The sequence below is a fragment of the Babylonia areolata genome, chromosome 1 (assembly GCF_041734735.1).
Source record: "Babylonia areolata isolate BAREFJ2019XMU chromosome 1, ASM4173473v1, whole genome shotgun sequence".
Taxonomy (NCBI): domain Eukaryota; kingdom Metazoa; phylum Mollusca; class Gastropoda; order Neogastropoda; family Buccinidae; genus Babylonia; species Babylonia areolata.
Genome location: NC_134876.1, coordinates 7,422,071 through 7,440,718, shown reverse-complemented (window position 1 = coordinate 7,440,718; position 18,648 = coordinate 7,422,071). Strand labels below are relative to the sequence as shown.

The window sequence follows — 18,648 nt, the reverse complement described above, 5'->3', positions numbered from 1 at the left end:
GAAGTTAACGACAAAGGGTCTGGATGTCTGTCCGGTTGGGAGGTCCGTCTGGCGTCAGTTTCAGTGGGGAGTCCTGGCTATCAAAAATGGGCTGAAGTCCTCGTTGGCATTTCAGAAGTGAGCCGAGGGGTGTTGGGAGTGGGGAGGTTGGGGGTCCGGGGAGGGCGCGGGGGGGCGGGGGGGGGGGGGAGGAGGGCCTGGCGGTCTGGAGCGACGACAAAATCAGAGTTTTGTCCCCTGTTATAACTGTGGAGACTGGCCATTACCGTCTGGCTCTAAAGTCGTAAAAATTGTCTGCGTGTCTGAATAAAATTACGTTTTGATCAAACAAGTAAAAAACATATAGAACTGATAAATCATATATAAATAATCATGAAATAGGTTATAAAAAATATTTTAAAAACGACATGCCACAAACCAGAGCACTTCCGTCACACGGCGCAGACACACACACACAGAGATTGATCACGTTGATCACTAAAGATGGGGATCCTAGAGAAAATTGCTGAAATTGAAAGGGAAATAGCCCGAACACAGAAAAATAAAGGTATGCAGTTATCATGGTTCTATACATTGATGTCATGCCAATATGCTGCAACGCCCAATAGTACCGCATGGGTTGATGACAGCTGAAAACATGTTGGCCAATAATGCTCATTCTCAGATTTTTCCTCAAGGCCTGACTAAGCGCGTTGGGTTACGCTGCTGGTCAGGCATCTGCTTGGCAGATGTGGTGTAGCGTATATGGATTTGTCCGAACGCAGTGACGCCTCCTTGAGCTACTGATACTGAAACTCAGATTCCACTTCCAGTGACACCTTTTGTAAACTTTATAACAGGTCTCATAAATAAGTTTCAGCAAGATAAAACTGGTCCCTGCGACTGACAGTTTTAATGAAGATAGTTTGGGTATTTGTTTTGATCAGTTTCACTTTTAGTTTTGTTATTTTATGTTCACACACATGCACACACACTCACACACACACAGATGCCTGATCTTTACATGAGTCCAGAGTACTGGTAGGCCATGAAAGCCTACCCTTGGTTTCAGCAGGTTTGTGTAAAACATTAATTACCATATAATGAAAGAAAAACAATAATGAAACGTACACACACACACACACACACACGCGCGCGCGCGCGCGCATAGATAGAGGGAGAAATGCAATACACACTTAACAATTTGCAGTCTCAGAAACCAAGGCCGAACCCTCAATCAACAAACGAACACATTCAGACCCACCCGAAACACACACACACTCTCTCTCACACACACACACACACACACACACACACACCAGCTCCCATGGAAGCACACACACACGTATGCACTCACATACATACTGCCAAAGGTTTTCCGCTAAAAGGGTAAAGAAAGATCTCCCAGACCATGAACATGACATTTAGCATGTTGATCATCCTACTTGATCTGGGAAAGCCCACGAGACCCTGGTCTATTTTTAAGAAAGTTGCGTATTGTTGGTTTGGAGTTGATCAGATGCCAGTTTTCTTTTGATTACTAATGGCTTGTATTGTACCTTTCATGTTACACTTACAGCTGCTCCTCTATATCATTCTTTCTCCAAATTCTGTAAGGTGATCGATGGTGTGATGACCTTGTACCTGTTTTTAACTTTTAAGGTCGTCTTTTTACTTTTGACTTCCAAACATGTTTAGAACTAAAACAATATTTGCCACCTGTCACCTATCCCTTGACTTCTGTTGTTGTTGGGGCACCAGTGAAGACAACACTACCACTATCCTCCATCTGTCTCTGTCCTTCGCTGCAACAGCTAAACAAGGTTGACTGCAGTTTGGGATCCATTTTCTTTGCATTATTTTTTGTGATGTAAAAAAGGGAAAAAAAATTCAGGTATGGTTGTCATTATCTTATATCTTATAAATAATTGTTATGTTTCCATTTCAGCTACGGAATACCATCTTGGGTTGTTGAAAGCAAAACTAGCCAAGTATCGTCAACAACTTTTGGAACCGTCAGGGAAAGCAGGTGCCAAGGTAAATTTATCGGTCTTTTTTGCCTATTTTTCTTAGCATTGAAAGTCAGTGAAACTGAATAAAACTTTTATTTTAATTTAACTTAGTTGTGAGTTTGTCAGTGTCATTGATTTTATTTAGTTGTGGTTTTGTTAATGATTTCATTCTTTCCTAACTCTCCAGAACTTTTGTCGTGCTTTAGCTTCATTGTGAAGTTGGTCATAGAATAGATAAAGAAATGTGTGCGAGAGTGCGCTCATGTTTTTATCTCTGTGCATATATATATAAGCACATGTTTGAGTTTGTGTGTGTGTGTGGTTTTCTCCTTCTAACTGGCATTCATTTTGGTAGCCATATTGACTGATGAGAGGCTTGTAGTTGTAGTAGTTGTAAAACAAAAGTTGAGATTTGATGTTGCACCTAGTGACCTTATGCCCGATTTAAGCTATGGTGATCAAACTATGGAAACAGAGCCCAAAGAAGAAGATTGAGTTGAAGACATGATTGTGACTCAAACTGTGAGTTGTTGTGGGTTTTTTTTGTTGTTGTTTTTCTCAAGGCCTCACTAAGCGCGTTGGGTTACGCTGCTGGTCAGGCATCTGCTGGCAGATGTGGTGTAGCGTATATGGATTTGTCCGAACGCAGTGACACCTTCTTGAGCTACTGAAACTGAAACTGTGAGGTGTTACTGATACCAGAGCCACAGGCTAAAAATCAAAGACACTTTGGTGGAATTATTTATTGACATGGTAATGAAGTGTGTCTCCCAAAGTGTGTCTCCTAAACTATAAAGGCGTAGCTGTGAACATAGATTTGAACAGAATTTTTTTCAAGGCATGATTATCAGTTAATCTGAACTTGCTCATTTGAAAAATGTTGTTTCTAATTCCATAGCTCAAACAGTCAAACTAAAGATTATGACTGTGCATAAACAGTTTGGAAAGCATCACCTATGGCTGTTAAGTGTTGATGTGTTTTTGTTTTTGTTTTTTTTTTTTTTTTTTTGCCTGACAAAGAATAGTATGGTGTGGTGCTTTTGTCCCCACACTTAATTATGTAACTTTATTGCTGAAATTGCTTATGTGTTCAGTTTATGTCATGTATTGAGTACTTAAGACACATGTTCTATTTCCAGGGAGAGGGTTTTGATGTAATGAAATCAGGAGATGCCAGGGTTGCCCTGATTGGTTTTCCTTCTGTGGGAAAGGTAAGACTGCAAAGTCGAAGAATGAATGAATGAAATGACAACATGCAGCCATCATATAAATTTGTTAAAAAAAAAAAAAAAGAAATTGCATGAAATCCAGCCATGAATTTAACGAGCCCAGAACAGCTCTTTTTCTCAAACATCTGGGCTGCTTGCTTTCCTTTTAATAGCAATGAAATGAATAACTGGAAGGACAGAATTTAAGAATGGGACAGTATGAACTTTCGTGATGATTGTGCGCACAGTAAGTACTGTTTCATGATTGTTTGCTGCATTAATTAGCTGTCCGCAGACCGGTGTTTTTAATCCAAACATTCTACAATGTTTCTATCCAGTAAAAGTACACATGAACAAACACTATGCTGTATTATATAGATCTATAAGAGCAAGAAAAAACAGTTGTTGTTGAATGAAAATACGGAAAATATTCTTAGCTTTGTTGTACAAAACCTAGACAATTATTTGAAATAATCTAATTTTGAGTCATTTGTTTTATTCTCTCTTCTTCCCTTTTTTTAAATATTTGCCTTGGAAACTTAAGACTGCTTAATTAAAGTACAGTATGTGCAGTTCTCAATCAGTCAAAAGCAGTCAACAGAACACTGTGCACTTAAGTACAGTTATTTAGTACAGCACAGCGTGGTAATATTGCTAGTTAGTAATGCAGTATCATGCACTTTAGCACATTTGTTTTTCTCTAAGTAGATAAAGTTTCTGAAATGATAACCTTGACAAATATTTTAATAAGTTATACTATCAGCAGGATATGTACATAAAACATCATGAAATGATGAATGATAAACTTGTGAAATAGGACCAGTACTGTTTTCTTCATTTGTGTCATACTAGATGGCTGTTTAAATTTTGTATTACAATTGGTAGTATTTCTCATTTTCTGACTTTTGTTTAAGTGCCTTTTTATGACAAAGATCAGTTACATTATGCATGTTTATGATGGTAAAGTTAAATGCTTTTCACTTTTCATCTCTAGTTTACTGTTTTATATATGTCCAGGGTAACATAATAACAGATAGATATGATTTTTTATTTTCAGTCAACATTGCTGAGCACCCTGACCAAAACAGAGAGTGAAAGTGCTTCGTATGAGTTTACCACACTGACCTGCATTCCAGGTGTCATCGAGGTAAAACCGGCTTGTGTTCTGGAGTTTCTGTTAATGGTATTTAAGTTAATATGAACATGGAAGGCACTTGAAGTGAAATTTGTGTGTGATAGTGTGCATTTGGTTCATGAAAACTAGGGGCTGTTATTTTCATCTGATTAATAACACTTTGAAAAATTTTTTAAAAGATAATAAAAAGCTACCTTGTGTTTAACTTGTGTTGAAGTTTGTGCTTTTTGAGAACATTTGACCTGGATGCAGTTTTATGAATATTTCTGTTGTGATGCATGGAAGTTTTTTCTTGTTTATGTATGTATATAATCAAACTATTAAAGTTACCTTTCTTCCTTTTAGCTTTGTCAGTTTGTGGTTACTTTTTTTTTTCGTGGTGATATTAATAATAAAAAGGATGATAATGTACATTCATATAGTGCCCTTTCTCTCTAAGAGCTCAGGGTGCTTTACATAAAAGAAAAAAAATTAATGTTTTTTCATTGATAAACAGTGAAAGAACAATGTATATTTACATGCTGTTTCAGCAGATTTATTATTTCTTGTTTATAGTATGCTGGGGCCAATATACAACTGCTGGATTTGCCTGGGATCATTGAAGGAGCTGCACAAGGTAATGCTAGGAATTTATTTTTTGTTAAGTAGTACTTCTGCTTGCCAGTACATGTATTTTGACTGCTCTTGCTCTAAGGTAAATTGATGCTACACAACATCACGTTCTGCTGTTGACGGTATACCATCTTTTTGATGAAGCTGTTCTGAGATTTAATTTGGACAGTCAGGTAAGTGTTACATGTTATTTAGGCCAGATCTAACCTCAGACAATGTGGCTGCAGCATTCTTGGACAATGCCACTCAGCAAAGAACTGTTTGGAATGCAAACAAATTAAACGACAACAAAACAACAACGAACCACATCGTAAAAAAAAAATTAAGGAAGAAACAAACTGTTTTGTTTTGACATTATTGTTGGGTTTTTTTTGTTTGTTTGTTGTTGTTGTTTTTTTTTAACTATTGGTGTTTGATTTTGGTTTCTGGTGTTTGAAATTTCTCATTCATTCAATATTTACCTATTGTTAAATGCTAACAGGCAAGGGGCGAGGTCGTCAGGTGATTGCTGTGGCCCGAACAGCTGATCTCGTCATCATCATGTTGGATGCCACCAAGGGTGATATTCAGAAGTAAGAGGATGGCTTCTTTTTTCTTTCTTTCTTAAGTTATGCCGAAATATGAATTTGAAAATGCTTGCTTTTCACCTTTTTTCCCCTCTGATAATTTATAGTACCGCTTCTGTGGCATTCCAGCTCATCATTATGTTGACTTGTGGTCCATTCGCATTCATCTGATGTGCAGTCATCATATTGATAAACTGTAGTTGAAGTCATGGCAGAGTTCATGACCATTAACTTGGAACCTGAATTTGTGACATAACCCTGTGAGTGTTAGAAAAGCATTGTCAGATGGACATGTTGCTGATGTTCTCGTATTTGCACACACTTTGACTGGTTCAGTACAAATTATTAAGTGTTATCTGTTGTGTCAGTCTTACTAAAAGTAAAACTCTAGATTTTGTTATGTCATAAGAGAACATTAACAGAACTCCTTTCAGAGTGTGTTTTGGCCTCTTTTTGAAGGATCAACTTTTGGTTAAAAAAAATGCTATTATTATACATTATTGTCAGATTTGTTACAGACTTAGAGCGGCAGACAAATATGTCATTAAAACTAAGGTATGTGTATATTTTGTTGTTATGTCTGCATAAGGCAGTACATGACAAAATATACCTGTCATTAAAACTAAGATCTGTGCGTATTTTGTTGTTACGTCTGCATGAGGAAGTATCAGAAGGCAGACGTTCACTCGTATGTATACAAGTGGGCTTTTACATGTATGACCGTGACTGTTTTTATCCTGCCATGTAGGCAGCCATACCCCGCTTTCCAGGGGATTTTTGGAAACAAGAGTTGATCCTTCAAAAAGAGGCAAAAACACTCTAAAAGGAGGAGTTATGTTTGTGTTTATGATATAACAAGCAATACTGACACAACAGAAGGGAGACGTCTTTCTGTCACAGGGAGTTGCTGGAGAGAGAGTTGGAAGCGGTGGGCATCAGGCTGAACAGGGAGAAACCCAACATCTACTTCAAGGTTTTCATTGAGCACTTTTAACTTTTTCTTTCTGTTTTTTCTCTCCTGTGGGTGCTTAGTGTTATGATGTATGGATGTTCATTATGTGATTGAAGTGACTGTATGTAGTATGTGTGTGATAGTTGTTACAGATTTTTTTTATTTGTGATTTTTTTTTAATTTATGTGAAATGTTTCTCTTTGTTATATTTTTCTCATGCGATTTGCCTCAAGCATCAGTGTATTTGAATGAAAAGGAGCAGTAGAAAAATAAATTATTAACATATTTCCTTTATTCAGCCTCTTTTTCCATTCCTCTCCCACTCTTTCCTTTACTCCCTTCGTTTCTTTCCTCTGACCATCTCTTTTTCCCTGTCCTGATTCTCTCCACCCTTCTCATCCATTTGTCCTGCCTTTCATTTCATTTCTTCCTTTCTTTCTTCCACCTATGGGCATGCCAGGGACTCTCTCAGTATGAATAGTGTCCAAACCTTCTGGAAATTCTGTGCTAGAAATTCACTCTTTTTCTATCGCTCTCTTTGTGTTTGGCCTTTTCCTTTTCTTTCTCTTTCTTCTGTCGTCTCTTCCTTTCTTGTTTTCTTCCCTCATTGTCCATTCACCCATACTTTATCCAGAAAGTCTTGATATTTTTTTAGTCTTTCTCGAAACTCGATAATTTGGATATTCTTGCTGTGTTGTATTCTTTTTTTGTACCTAGAACATGCTGGTTGTTAAAAAAAAAAAGAAGAAGGTTTTGTATGCTTGTTAGTTTGTGTATAGTTTTGTGTACATTGTATGAATTATATTTATCTTCAGATTTTTATAAAATTTTCTGTCGAAAAAGTAGTGGAGGCATGGCCCAGGTTTATTTTTGAGAATATGACTACTTCAGTACTGATGCCTAATTTTCCAGGATTTTCTCTTTGGGTTATAAGGGATCAGTATTCACTGCACCAAAGATGAAATAAATGAATTGTTTGTTTATTTTTCCAGCAAAAGAAAGGAGGTGGAATTTCTTTCAATTCAACAGTGCCACTGACCAAGTGCAACGAAAAGTTGGTGCAGATGATTCTGCATGAATACAGTATCCTTCTGTCTGAAAGATGTGTTGTGAACAAGAACTTGAGCATGAAGTTGGTGTCAGTTCACAAATGTTGCCTTTGAATTTGCCAAAGAATTGTGTATTTGTCTGTGATGTCACATCTGTAAAGCCCATATCCTTTGTCTTTTTATAACGGGAAGATGGTGATTTATACACCAATGTACATATTTTGTGTATTTTTTAATTTTTCCTGAGCATGATTTCATCAGGTTTTTGTTGTTGTTGTTGTTGTTTTGTTTTTTTTGAGACTGTAGAAATGGAGTTTGTTTAAAAACTTGTGCACATGCATGCAAACACACACACATACAGAGAGAGAGAGAGAGAGAAATGTATACAATATTATGCAAAATATAGGTGTTGTTTTAATCTATAGATTATTTTCATAAAACAGTATAGCTAAACAGAATTATGTTCAGTGCTTGTTTAGTGCTGTTTGTTTCTTGCTAGACATTGCCTCAGACTGACAGAGTAAAATATGGAGATAAGAAAATCGATATGAAATTTCAATTTGTATCTCTTACTACTGATTTCCTTAACTGTGATCAGAAATTTTCAATGCTGAGGTGTTGTTTAGAGGAGACTGTACCTCTGATGAGTTTGTGGATGTTATTCTGGGCAACCGTGTTTACATGCCATGTCTTTACGTGAGTATAGATTGGATTTTTTTTTTCCAATCAAAGGTAACTACACATCTATTGAACAAACCAATCAAAGATTATACACACAAAAGGTAGTCTCCACTTACCATACTCACAAATCACTTGAGTTGTACAGATTAAAGATGAGATTGAACACAGGAGGCAGTCTCCACTTACATATTCACAAACCAATCAAAGATTATACACACAAAAGGTAGTCTCCACTTACCATACTCACAAATCACTTGAGTTGTACAGATTAAAGATGAGATTGAACACAGGAGGCAGTCTCCACTTACATATTCAATTGTCACTTGTACAGATTAAAGATGAGATTGTACTCTAAAGGCATTCTCCACTTACCATATTTCATAACCACATTAACAGATTCCTTTCAAATATGAAGTGTTTGAAGTGTGTTTAAGATATTTAAGAAAAAAAATCTTTGGGGACATTGTACATCCATCTGTGTAGTTGTGTGGAGGCCTGAGTAGCGTGTTGGGTTTTTGCAAAGGTCAGGCATCTGGTTTTATTTTTTGTTGGTGTTGTAGTTGTTGTTTTTTACAGCAGCGTATATGGATCTGTCCTCACGCTCTAACACCTATAAACTGAAGCTGTGTGAAGAATTATTGGTGCTCTGCTACTCACAGCTCAGAATCGTCTCCTGCTGTCAGTGTCAGTCACTTCCTCGGCCAGCATGCTATATGTATAGGTTTCGGTGTGTTTGTGCACACTGCATGCCCTTACATGTATGACTAATGAATCACTGGCTTGTTTTTCTTCTTTTTTTTAAATTTTATTTTTCTTACCCCAGTATACCAAAGGAGGGACCATGGCAGAATTGATTGTGCATTGGACTTCTGAGCCAGTATTCACCAGTCATCGTAGTTCAAGGCCTCATTTCGGCATGGTGTTGTGTCCTTGGGAAAGGCACTTTGCTCCGATTTGCCTCACTCTGTCCAGGTGTGAATGGGTACCTGTCTTCGGTTGAAGAAGGTTCTTCTTCTTCTTCTTCGTTCGTGGGCTGAAACTCCCACGTTCACTCGTATGCACACGAGTGGGATTTTACGTGTATGACCGTTTTTACCCTGCCATGTAGGCAGCCATACTCCGCTTTCGGGGGCGTGCATGCTGGGTATGTTCTTGTTTCCATAACCCACTGAACATTGACATGGATTACAGGATCTTTAACGTGTGTATTTGATCTTCTGCTTGCATATACACACGAAGGGGGTTCAGGCACTAGCAGGTCTGCACATGTTTTGACCTGGGAGATCGTAAAAATCTCCACCCTTTACCCACCAGGCGCCGTCACCGTGATTTGAACCCAGGACCCTCAGATTGAAAGTCCAATGCTTTAGCCACTCGGCTATTGCACCCGTCTAGGAGAAGGTTAAAAAGGAGAGGATTGGGCCCCACCCTCCTAAGCGGAGCCCTGGATACAGTGGATGTGAATAGCTGCTGTGGAGGGCTATGGGACCCTTAGCAGAGGAAATGTGTTCTTCATTATGACTGCATCTGTTTGTTTGGTCTCTTTGCAGGTATACAACAAGATTGATCAGATTTCTATAGAAGAAGTGGACAGGCTTGCCAGGCAGCCTCACACTGTGGTCGTCAGGTGTGTGAACATGGGTTGTTTTTTTGTTGTTTTTTTTTTAACCCTTTTGCAAGAATGGTGTATTCATTGAATGTGTTTCAGTCTTGGGTAATGTGCATCAGTGTGCAAGGATGTGTGAATGAACACCACCACAACAATTAACTGTGTTGTTTTGTTTTTTTTAAACATAAAAGCAATTAAATCTCCTTGACTTTGACTCTTTTTTTTTTCTTTTTTTTTTTTTTTTTTGTCAAAAGGGATTGTTAACATTCCAGAATCAGCAGCCTAGCTTATAGATCTAGAAGGAGTATTGCTAGAAAGTAGGTCACAAAGATATGGGTGTGGTACAGCTTGTGGTATTAAATACCTTTGTAACTTGTTGCTTGCAGCTGTAATATGAAGCTGAACTTGGACTACCTGCTGGAGATGGTGTGGGAGCACCTTGCTCTCCTCCGCGTCTACACCAAGAAAAGGGGAGGTCAGTGCTGGCATCACGTTTGACTCGAGAAAATGATGATGATGTATACATGCAGTTCACAGTGCATTCATTCATGTCTGTTTATACATTACAAGTGAGACTCACTGGATGAGCATGCACACCTCTGTAAGCTTGGTTATACAAGTAGGTGATGATGATGATACAGATACTTATATAGCGCCAGTCCTCTGTCAGAGACCAAGTTCTAAGCACTTTAAAAACACGGAGTCATTTACACAACAGGTTGCCTACCTGGGTAGAGGTGACTGGCTATTGCCAGTGAGCAATTGGCATTCATTCCGCTCGTTTAGATTCCCCTATACACAGCCACACCCGGGCTCATCCGTCACAGTTCCAGCGTCGGCAGTCTGCAGGGAACCATCAGTGTTAGGTTGCCAGGAGGCCACACACCAAAGGAGACCCTGCATTGCTGCTTAGTTACTTCAGTGGTGTTCAGTGGTGCCTGTTCTGATTTAACGTACTTAAGACGCCACATACTAAGCCCCATACTAATGACAATAATGGCTTAGTCGCGGAGCCAGACTGAGTGAGCGTCCCTCCCAGAGTGCAGACCACCACCACGTCCCTCAAATAACAGCCCCCCCATGAATCTGCCGACACTGAAGACATTGTCAGGACTCACCCCAAGCACAAAAGTGGAGAGGTATTTAAAGTGAGGTCACCATGAGAGCAGGGCATGAAAGGCCACATACTTTGAGACTGTTTTGTTTTATATTGATGATGATGGAGGAGGAGGATGACGATGTTGCTATGGAGGTCCATTTTGGTTTGGGACTGCGTGACAAGGCTGTACTCTACGCTTCCTGTCATAATGATATCCTGGCTTTAACCAGCCTGAGAGATACAGACACTTGCAGTGTTGGTCAGGTAATTAGAGCAACACACCCAAAGACGCATCCTTGAAGTGGATGACATTCGACTGTGTGTGGTCCCAGTCTCCCCATTTAAGCCCACAGCACACTCAGCTCTGGGTAGGAGCCGGCCATGGGCCGAAAAACCCACCTCCGCTGGGATTTGAACCCGCATCGTCCCAGCCGTCACTCCACAATGCTAACCACTTCGCCACAGCAGCTGCTTATTCAATCAGGTTTCAGTGACACACACACACACATGCACACACACACACACACACACACTCATACAGACATGTAACATTTTACATGTATGATCCTTTTGCTTATTTACCCCGCTGTGTAGGCAGCGACACTCTGTTTTCGGGGGTGTGCATACTGGGTTCCTATTTCCATAACCCGCCGAACACTGGCAGTGATAACAGAATCTTTAAAATCTTTAATTTGCATATTTGATCTTCTGCGTGCATGTACATAAAAAGGGGGGTTCAGGCACTAGCAGTTCTGCACATATGTTGACCTGAGAGTTTGGGGAAAAAAATTGGTCATACATCATATAGGTCTTACATCAGCCTTGTATGGTTTTGGATTTGTTGTGTTTTTGTTTTGGTAGGGTGGGGTGTAGCAGAGTTTTTGTTTTGTTTAGTTTTTGTTTTTTTGTTTGTTTGTTTTTTGCTGTTTTTGTGTGTGTGTGTGTGTGAGATATGGTGCAGCATGATATACATGCCAATCTGCATGGCCTTGCTGTGACACCTGCTTGGAACTGGGACTGTGTGAACGCAGTCAGCAACATAAACCTATAAATATCCTGTTTAAAGTATTGGAAAGTTGGTGTATAGTTTCTTTTTTGTATGTGTTCTGTTACTGCTTGAACAGAGACTAGAACAGAAACTTACAAATGTGCCAGTTGGTTTACTGGATTTAGTTTCTGTATTTTAACTTCTTACTGCATGAATGCACTTGCAGACAAGAACATTTTCTATGCTCAAAGGTCTGGGTTTTCTTAGTGATGATTCTTCTTCAGATTACAAGTATCTCCACTGTGATTAGTAGACTGGTTTTTATTAAATGTATTATTTGTTGTGGTTGTTGTTATATTTGGATGAAAATATGATTTTTTGTTGTACTTTGATGAGCATTGGCTTTCTGAAAAGTTATTTGTGCATGTGTTGCCAGTGTGGTGTTGTAACGTGCAGCGTTTTTCTGAATTTTGCAGAAAGACCAGATTTTGAAGGTGGGCTGATCTTGAGAAAAGGAGCTACTGCAGAACATGTTGTAAGTGTGCATATATATATATATATATATATATATATATATATATATATATGGATGGATGGATGGATGGGTAAATGGATGGATGGGTACATGTTTGTGTGTGTGTAATTGTGTCTCCTAAGAAAATATTTTAAAACTGATTTTTGTCTGTTTCTAGCTCTTTGTCCACTGGTTTGGGGAAAGTAAGGAGATGTGTTTCCTGGTGTAAAACAGGGGGAATAAAGACAGCGTGTAGCAGAAAGTCTTAAAAAAATGTCTTAAGTAGTGCTCTTTCTATAATACTGCCAGAGTGAGAATGTTTTGTTATCAGTTTGTCTGTCTCTGCTTTATTAGAGTGTTTCTGTTTGCAGTTTGTATGTCAATGCTTGTTCGTCTGTGAGGGATAAAGGAGGGTTTTTTTTGTGTGGTTTTGTTGATTATTGCCTGAATTGTTATGGAGAGTGAGCCAGTCTCCAATAAATTTTAGATATAGCGAACAAATCCAGTATGATAAATAGAATAGTGCAATCAACAACCATCTACCTGAAGATCTAGTCATCAGCCCCATCCACATGTAATATGTGGTTTCTGTTCAAATGTGTGTGTGCGTGTGTGTGTGAGAGAGAGAGAGTGTGTGTGTGTGTGCGTGCATGCATGTGTGTGCAGTGCGTGCCTGTGTGAGTAATAGAGTTTGCACAAGTTTTTATATTGATATGCACTTGTATGTATCCTAATTTCTACTGTATCTGTGTTTGTGTATGATTTTCGATTTATGTTCGTACCTTGTTGTGTGCTTTCCCCCCCACCCCACCCCCCCTCACCCCCAATATTCCTTGTGACCCTGGTACACTTGGTAATAAAGACATATTCTATTCTATTCTATTCTATTCTATTCTATGAAATTGAACTTGAAAGAACAGTTATAGCCATACTACTTGCTTGGTTCAAGTCAGGTTAGAAGAACTTAAATGGAACCCATGTAAACACAGAACTGCTCTCTGTTTCAGTGTCACGCCATTCACAGAACTATCGCCGCAACTTTCAAATACGCTTTGGTTTGGGTAAGTCAATTTCCGTCGTTATTTCAACCTGCAAAAATGAAGAAATATTGAATGAATATTGAAATACAGAACTGTATCCATCTGTCACAGTGTCCACCAAAGGCACATGATTTAATCACATGCAATGCTCAACTTATACAGTTATAGCTAATAAACTTCCTTTCTGTTATCTTTTTTTTTCTGCACAAAATGATAATAAATGGCAAGCCTCAAGATTCAGTTTATGAAATACCTGAAGATGTTTGTTATCTTATTGTTTGGATAGTGAAGATTCTCTGTGTGAGCATGTGTGATTGTGTGTGTGTGTGTGTGCGTGTTAGTTTGCCATGGTACTACCAGATAATAAATAATAATCATATTTAAACTGTACATGGATCAAACTTCTACCCCATATACATACAGTGTATGTGTATTTACATGCGTTTATGAATTTACACATGGGTACATGTTTGTGTGTGTGTGTGTGTGTGATATTTGTGTGCATGTGTGTGGTATTTGTGTGCATGTGTATGTGTTTTCTCCAACATGTGGAATGATGATGTTGCAGGGCCGCAGCACAAAGTACAGTCCCCAGAGAGTTGGATTTCACCACCCAATGTGTGATGAAGATGTGATACAAATTGTTAAAAAGTAGACACAGGATGAGAGAACCCAGCAGTTTTTCAAAGACTTTTTACCTGTGCTTATCTTTTTTTTTTCTTTCGGTTTTTTTTTTTTTTTTTTTTTTTTTGCCTGTGTATGTATACTTTGAATGCAGGAAAATTGTGTCATTATCCATCCCACACCACCCTTCCTTTCTTTCTTTTTTTATTTTTATTTTTTATACGCTCTTAAACTTTCATGGATCAGCGTCACAAGGGATCGTATTGATGACTGTTTCTTTGAATTAAAAAAAAAAGAAAAAAAAAAAAGGAAAAATAAATAGATGGAAATTGGATGACTTGTGAACAAACAAGATATAAGACTGTATTAACTCTGTATGCAAATGACTCAAACCAGAATGTTGTACAGCTGGGTTTGACTGAAATGAAAATATAATGTGCTCAAAGGAACAAAATTTGTATTGTTTCAGAACAAGTTTGTAGTTTCTTTGAATAATTTTAAGCATACAGATAAGTTATTGATGATGGGATTGTGACATCTCAAAGTTTTACTGAGTGTAAAAAAAGTATTCATTTTCTCTGGAAATATTTGGTCTGTCAACACTAATTAGGCTTGAAAATAGAAAGAAACAACAACTAATTCTTTCCACATATTCATATTTTTGGGTTGAAAGTCTTCTGAATTAAACTGTATATCTGGGTTCTGAATGTTTTAAAGTCAAGCCTCCAGAACAGCATGATTTTCTTGGGTCGTTCCCGGTTCATTGCCAGATGAGTGAGAATAGTGTTTAGTTCAGTTGCAATTTTAAGACAGCCTGGCATTGTATTTCTTGTCTTCAGTTAAAAGAAAAGAAACCCAATATCCCAAGCAAACCATATAATTATGTGACCTGGTTCAAGACAAAATTTGACAAAAAACAAGAACGCCACAGAATCGACAGACAGACAGAAAATACGAAAAAAAACTTAGCCGTATGGAGAGCACAGGACAGGAGTCATAATGGCTGCCGTCAAAAGAGGGCGCTAGCCAGCAGGACAAAGGGGAGGTTACCTACTTCCAGGAGGTTATCGGCCGTAGTTTTATTTTCTCCGCATAGGCGGATAGTAGTTTGCACAGGCAGGAATGTCAGACCCCTGCCGGAGTCTGCACTAGTTTGGTCACAGTAAGTATGTTATTTAAACGTAATTTTAGATAGAAAATTTCCTTTCTGCACTGGCCACACAGAATGAAACTAACGACACCATCAGCTTGGTTATTGCCTGCCAGTATTTCAAAGATGGTATTGAGTTTTCTGGAATGGAACTACAATCAAGTCAGCAACACATAATACAACTTTTTTCATCAACCATCTTGCCACAGTGTCTATTTCTATGTGAATCATTCAGCATGCAATGGTGACGTTTGTTGTGAAGTTCTGAGCTGAAATAGTCATGGGAAAGACAAGGAGATACAAATGAATAACTATTCATTGTTTGGATATTTGTAAAATGCTGATCCACTGTGCATTAATATTCAGCACACTGTTTACTTTTAGTTCTACAAAAAATCATTTTTTGTAAGTGAGCAGTGAATATAGTAGAGGTCAACTAACACTGTTTACGCATCATCTAATTGCAGTAAATGTGTTTTTTTCTTTTCTCTTTTTATCATTCAGTGCAATTAAATTCAGATAGTTTTTGCACACCCCCACCTTTATGATTTGCATGCAAAACACAATAAGATTTGAGTGGCCTGGATGTGCTCATTATTGCGACCCTCGGTAGTGGAAAGACTGAACCATGCATAAAAGGTTTTGAAATTGAATGTGTACATTTTTTGTCTTATAAAGATCCATCCATGTATATATCATTGTGTTACATGAATACATTTTGAGTGAATTCGCTTTTGAAATTTTGTGGAAAGGCTGTTTAATTGATGTATACATTATGTTTGAAAGTCATGGGCTGTTGCTGGAGTCTGTTTTTGTGTTGTATGTTTATGTGTGTTAAATGTTGCTGTTGTTGCAGTCATTTATCTGCAAATCTAGCTGCGTTGTATATGAGGTGCCTCTTCGCGATTTTTGGTTTTGTATACCTGTTACTGTATATGATTTTGTGTACTATGTGTAATGATGTTTGAGCTGAGGTCAGTTTTTTTTTAACCTCTGGTGATAAATTGGATGGAATGGTCAGTGTCAGAGGCATGTCCTGGCTTTATGTACATGGATATGACTATACATAAGCCTAATTTTCGTTTCTTTTCTTTTTTTTCAGATTCTACAGGATTGATCAGTATTGACAGTGTTTTTAACCCTAATATAGCCCGGCTCATTTGGTGAGGCTATAAGCAATATTGATAAATAATTCTATCTGCAAGAAATTCTGCATTTTATAAAACACAGTTTCATGCAGGAAACATTGGACAGGTGTCATTTAAAATACTTTAAATAAAATAAAAAGAATAGTGATTATGATAATGAAAATCAGTTATTGTAGCAGTTGTTTTCAAAGAAACATTGCTCTCTGTGAGACTCATGAGACAGAGTTGCTGAGGACAGAAAAAAAAAACAATCCTTTTTTGCATGAGTTCACTTTTGATCATGGAATGTGTATGGTCTGTCCAGCAAATAAATGTCCATGATAACAGTCTGGTTGACCATGTGATTTACTGTGATAAATAGCATGGATGGAGATGTGCACAAAAAAAGAGCTTTATTGGGTTCTGCACTGGACCTAGTTGAGTTGCTGTCAGTGACCTCTCCTTGGAAGATACTGCACGTTTAACAAGCATGTTCTATTAACTCTTTTGTTCCTATTTTTCTATGAACCATTACTCCCCCTTGTTCTGAGATTCCTACCATGTGCATATTCCCTTCATTCCTGGATTTAGTGAAGAGAAAGAAAGTATGAAGCCGGGTACTTATTTCGGAGGCTTACGGCAACGCAGCTCATTACAGTACAATAAGATTGTCGTATACTTTTGTGTACATAATTGATGTGAGAAGTTGTCTGTGAGCCTGTTGACACTATAGGGTGACATCTCTGGTGACACTCAGGTGTAAAACAGGTGACTTTGGGGTCAAACACAATGCAGGCAAGTACGTACCACATGCAGGACAGTGTTTTGCTTGCAGAGTATGCACATCATGCAGGTACTCACCGAGCAGTGCCACACTGTCATATCCATGAAAACTGTCACAGTTGTCACTGCTATTGTCCTTATCACATGAGTGATTTTAATTTTGTCTCAAAGAGAATATATGCCTTTCACTACACTAGCAGTCACTGAGCCAGAATAAGATCATTATCTACACAATTCTTGAACAAAAACTTTTAAGAAACAATACTTTCTTTAAATACGCATGTCCATGTCACAGTCATCACATAATATGCCAACAAAGGTGACACGTATGTGATATACCTTGAAGCAGTCATGCCAGTAACTGCACAAATATACATCACAATTTTCACACTTGTTACTTTTTGAACTTTTCATCACCCACTATCTGTGCTTCTGTAGCAACAGTTAACTGCATTCTCTACTCGTCATTCAGTTGAAACAGATAGAAATTATCAACTGATAGAGCATTGTAAAATTCATTATCAGAAAACTGGTCAGAATCCGAACTTACTACACATTCCATTTTTCTGTGTCTGTGTGTCTACACAGCACATCGGCAAGAGTGTAGCGGTGCCCCCTTTCCCACGGCCTAGGGAGGGGAAGGGGGTGTCTGGCATCCATTCTTTTCATAAACACTGCCCCGCAAGTGATCCAGTCAAGGACAGATGACGTGCGCTGATGACGCGACTTGCGGGAAGTTCAAAGCGCTTACCGCGAAAACCGATTTTCCGGGCTGCAGGAAGGAAAGGGGGAATTCTCTACTGCATGGTTTTCCGGCCTCCAGGAATGAAGGGGTCAAATTCCTGTAAACCAGAAAACCGTGCTGCAGGGATGAAAGAGTTAATAGACATTACGCATCACAGATTGCAAGTACAACACTAAGGTATATATACTGTACCTGAGATTCTCAACACCATAATAAACAAACTGTTCCAAAAGCATGCATACTTGTGCTCAAGCACCACACCTTGTCTCGCCCATTACCATCCTCCTCCCTCTTCTATGCCTTTCTTTGCTGCGCATATGCACATGCGCATAAACACACAGAAACATATGCTGAGAAGATAACCCTTCATTTTCCTTACAAGAATAAAAATCCTGCATACTTTGTCACACCCATGCTGGCACACACATATTTATGCATGCACGTACACTGGCACACCACCACCACAACAGTGAAGGGACAGGCTGATTGACGTAATTCACAGATTTATACATATAGAACCATGTGATGCCTGTTAACATTGTTGCCAACGAGCATGACTGGTTGTTTTTTTTGTTTTCTATATGTGCATCTGTCATGGTCATGTCTTTCCTCCCTCTTTTCACACATGCGCACACAAACACAAACACACACACACACACAACGCCATTACTTCATCTCCCTCTGCCACCCAAAGTGTTGACAAACAACAGATTAACACATTGAAAATTCAGCATTATCTAAACCTAATTCAGACAAGTCATGGCATTAGCTATAT

The 18,648-nt window shown here is 38.5% G+C and overlaps 1 protein-coding gene across 1 annotated transcript; it reads left to right on the top strand.

Annotated features, from left to right (window-relative positions):
- Positions 1–419: 419 nt before the first annotated feature.
- LOC143302078 (developmentally-regulated GTP-binding protein 2-like) lies at positions 420–14,922 on the top strand. The gene is made up of 14 exons (XM_076616632.1): positions 420–547; positions 1,928–2,016; positions 3,131–3,202; positions 4,257–4,346; positions 4,890–4,950; positions 5,428–5,518; positions 6,413–6,485; positions 7,457–7,547; positions 8,112–8,209; positions 9,745–9,821; positions 10,190–10,278; positions 12,367–12,425; positions 13,412–13,465; positions 14,013–14,922. Exons 1-14 carry the CDS (start codon positions 484–486, stop codon positions 14,097–14,099), a joined length of 1,095 nt encoding a protein of 364 aa, XP_076472747.1. The 5' UTR covers positions 420–483; the 3' UTR covers positions 14,100–14,922.
- Positions 14,923–18,648: the final 3,726 nt, after the last annotated feature.

Excerpts from the sequence above, each read along its gene's own strand:
- LOC143302078 (XM_076616632.1), top strand. The coding sequence starts at position 484 with ATGGGGATCCTAGAGAAAATTGCTGAAATTGAAAGGGAAATAGCCCGA. Across the intron at positions 548-1,927 it reads CCGAACACAGAAAAATAAAG|CTACGGAATACCATCTTGGG; the intron begins GTATGCAGTTAT and ends TTTCCATTTCAG. Across the intron at positions 9,822-10,189 it reads CCTCACACTGTGGTCGTCAG|CTGTAATATGAAGCTGAACT; the intron begins GTGTGTGAACAT and ends TGTTGCTTGCAG.